General features: G+C 42.7%; 1 protein-coding gene across 1 annotated transcript; it reads right to left on the reverse strand.

Moving 5' to 3' along the window:
• Nucleotides 1-471: 471 nt before the first annotated feature.
• Nucleotides 472-3080, reverse strand: LOC149834550 (uncharacterized). The gene is made up of 5 exons (XM_090011472.1): nt 2394-3080; nt 2245-2302; nt 2053-2136; nt 1796-1931; nt 472-952 (listed from the first exon to the last, which is right to left on the reverse strand). The coding sequence occupies exons 1-5, from the start codon at nt 3010-3012 to the stop codon at nt 683-685; spliced, it is 1167 nt and encodes a 388-aa protein (XP_089867598.1). The 5' UTR covers nt 3013-3080; the 3' UTR covers nt 472-682.
• Between the last annotated feature and the right edge of the window lie 505 nt (nt 3081-3585).

A 3585-nucleotide genomic window follows, 5' to 3' on the forward strand; every position in this document is an offset into this window, starting at 1 on the left:
AATGATACAACTCATCAAAGCATCCATGAGCAGCACACAAAAACCAAGAGACCCACATGACGCAGCACAATTATCCCCCTAATTCAATTCAATACAAAATACAGCATAATGCAGCACATATATATATATATATATATATAGAGAGAGAGAGAGAGAGAGAGAGAGAGAGAGAGAGACCTCTGAAAATAGATGTCATAGATAAAGAAAGAAACGACCCAACATGCAAGGTGGGTGGTCCTTCTCACTTTGGCAACAGCCTGTTAAAGGAAGGAACTGAAGGGCACACTCACATGGGGATTGAAGCCAAATTGGAGTGCCTGACATCACACACATGCATTTGCCTGTCACCCCACATGCTCTCTGTCTCTTTCATTCACTTTTTTCTTTTATTTTTTTTCCTCTTCCACCATCTCTTCCTTTTCTTAATTCATTCACCCTTTTCGCAATCATACACACAAAGTCATCCATTAAGAAATATTCTAAAGAAACTCTAAAATCTTAACCTCAAATACATACTCCACATACACAAACTCAAACATAACCCCAACCCTTTTTTGTTAACATACTCATGATACAAAGGAAAAGAAAAAGTCACTATTTAGTTAGAAATCACTCGCTACTCACTCCAAGTATTTATATATTTTTCTTTTTGCATCTTTTTATTGTTCCTGGTTTTGGGGGGTCATTGGGAGGAGATTGCCGATGACATGCACTGAGCATGGCGGGGGCAGGTAACGAGGTGGTCATTGGTCAGGCCGGCAGCTTGCATGAAGGAGTGGATGACAGTGGGGCCCACGTACCGGAACTTCCTTCTCACCATGTCCTTGCTTATGCCCTCTGATTTGGACGTCTTCACAGGGACCTTCCGCCATGACCTGTATTCTGGGCACATTGGCTTGTGATTTACAAACCCCCATATGTAGTTTTCAAAGGATCCAAAATCTTGTTTTATCTGCATTCATATGCAACAATCATCAATCACCATGAACAAATAAACCCCAAAAAATGGAGGAAAAAGAACTATGGCCCTGGTCATTAAACCCTGCAGAAGAAAAAAACCAGAGTCTAGTGATTGTAGGAACTTGGGTAGACTGAACTGAGTCAGGCATCAAGCCAACTGAGCATGACTTTTGGTACTGATTTTTTTGCCACTCTAGGGAGAGCCCATTGGACTTCAGAAAAGAGACTTGGTCAGAAAACATTGACCCTTTCTGAAGTCTTGAAAGGCCGTCAGGCCTGAGCAAAGCAAGATCTGAACCGGCTACAGATCAATTCAGGCCACCTGTTTTGGGAACATGGATCTAGTAATTGGACCGAGCACCTTCCAAGATAATCACCCTTTCAGAAGCAGACGCATGTCTTTTTGTTAGAAACTAGCTAAAGGTGTCATCATCATCAACCGTTCACATAAAACTTACTGGGTCAAAAGGAGAGGAAATAACAAGAAAGATAGAATAAAGTTTTTCAATTTAATTGTCCTCCAACCAGTGAATTCTGCTATTTGAAAAAAAAAATGGTCACAATGTGTGTTCTGTTCAAATAAAGCATGCTAAAATAAAAATAGAATAAACAACTAGTTAGACAGGAAAGTGATTTTGAATTATAAGTTTTGCATACATGAACCGATATCAGTGTCATCATTAGCTACTTTTGAAAAAAGAACACGCCTCTTCTTCCCAAACACCTTACACTGTATTCTATATGTTAGCAGCTCAAGATTTGGTATCTATGCAAGGTGTTTTGACTGCGCTTAGTCTTAACAATGGAAGAAGAGAAGAAAGGAAGAGATAGTCACCTCAATCAGTCTCTTAGAGTTGTCAACCACACCGCGGACTTTGATCACATCCATGCCCAGTTGGGTACTGATGGACGCTATCCTTTTTTCAGTGATGTTGGCAGTTGTCTCTGCGTCAAACCCATCAAAGGCTTCCCTGCAATTCCTTCACATTTCAGTTCACCAAAACAAACACTACTAATAAACCAAAATGATCATAAATGGTTCAGGTAGGAAAAGTGGTTGAAGGACAAGATGACCACCATGATGATATGTACCTGAAAACATCACGCGTCTTCAAGATTGTAGTCCAATCCATGCCCGCTTGAGCACCAGCCAAAACCAGCAACTCAAACAGCATCCTGAAACACAACCCTCTCTTGTTTCAATTATAATCAACAAGAGTGCAAAGTAATAGAACAGTCCCCCAAAGATTGAAAAAATGTGAACAAAAAAGGAAGGCAACTAACTTGTCATCATGTACAGGGACTCCCCATTCCTCATCATGGTACCTCACATACATGGGATCTGCACATTGGTCCAAACAAAGACAGAAGCTTAGTCTTTCAACCTCAAAACACAAAGGTTTTCTAGAGAAAGAAAAGAAGAGAATCACAACCTGAGTTGGGTGTGATGAAACTGCATCTTTTATGTTCCTGGGCCTGACTTGGTGGTGTTGGAGGCTCCTCTGGCACCACCTTTGCTCCTGACTTGGGCATTCTCCCATAGTGGGCAATCCTCTGCTTCCTCTGTGCCTGAAGCAGGTTAACCTGCTCCCTTCTGGCCGCAGCAATGCTGCCAGGGGACTTGAGCAAGACGGAAGAATCATAGGAAGCCTCTATAACATTGCTAGACTTCCTGAATTTCTTCCTCCCTCTGACGATTCTAGTACTAGTGGTACTATCTTTAGCGCTAGTTTTAGTAGAGTTGGTTGCGCATTGCTTGTCGATGCTCAAGTTCAAACTATGAGGGTCGTTGGCGTTCGCTCGCTTGAGCATTGAGAGAGAAGCAGAAGGCTTTGATTTGGGAGAGATTGGAAGAGAGAGCTTGGTCGGTTTGCATGTTGATGACTTTGGAAATGCATTCTTCGAAGGAGAAGTTAAGTTGGTTGTGGGTGATGGAGCAGAAGGCGGTTTTGGTTGTGATTTCTCTGCAAGTTCTTTGCATTCTAGAGTTGGGACTCGATTGCATGCAGGCTGCAACACTGGACGGTCATCCGTTTGTGCCTCTAAAGCCATGATGATGATGATGATCTCTCTCTCTCTCTCTCTCTCTCTCTCTCTCTCTCTCTCTCTCTCTCTCTCTCTCTCTCTCTCTCTCTCGTTAAAGCTTTAGATGAGATGAATATATAAAGTGAGCAAGTGGGAGAACAGAGACAAGGAGGAAGGTTAGAAGAACATGGATGGGTTGGGATCTGCCTCTCATGCGCTATCAATAATGGTATGCCATCAGATGATGATGGTTGTGATCATGATGATGACAGTGTACGTTTATTATGGCCTAATGGGGTCAGAGTTGCACAACCATGCTCCCTTAATCCTTGCTTAATGCCCCCACAAGTCTGTTTGGTTTGTGCCTCTACAAAAATCATGTTTTTATACCACCGCGCTGGTCACCCATGTGGTCAGCGGGGTCCTGTGTCAAGCTGAAGGCCCAGGATCAAATCCTTCTGATGAATGGGAGGCTGCCGTTGCTTTATCAGGGTCAGAGCACAGAAGGTTGGGTTGTCATATGTTCAATGCAGAGTTTTACCTCACAAGGAGGCGAGCTCATTAAGTGACCCACTTCTTGGTGAAGGTTCCTTCATCATA

Source organism: Nuphar pumila, chromosome 6 (assembly GCF_984573655.1).
Source record: "Nuphar pumila chromosome 6, dmNupPumi1.hap1.1, whole genome shotgun sequence".
NCBI lineage: Eukaryota > Viridiplantae > Streptophyta > Magnoliopsida > Nymphaeales > Nymphaeaceae > Nuphar > Nuphar pumila.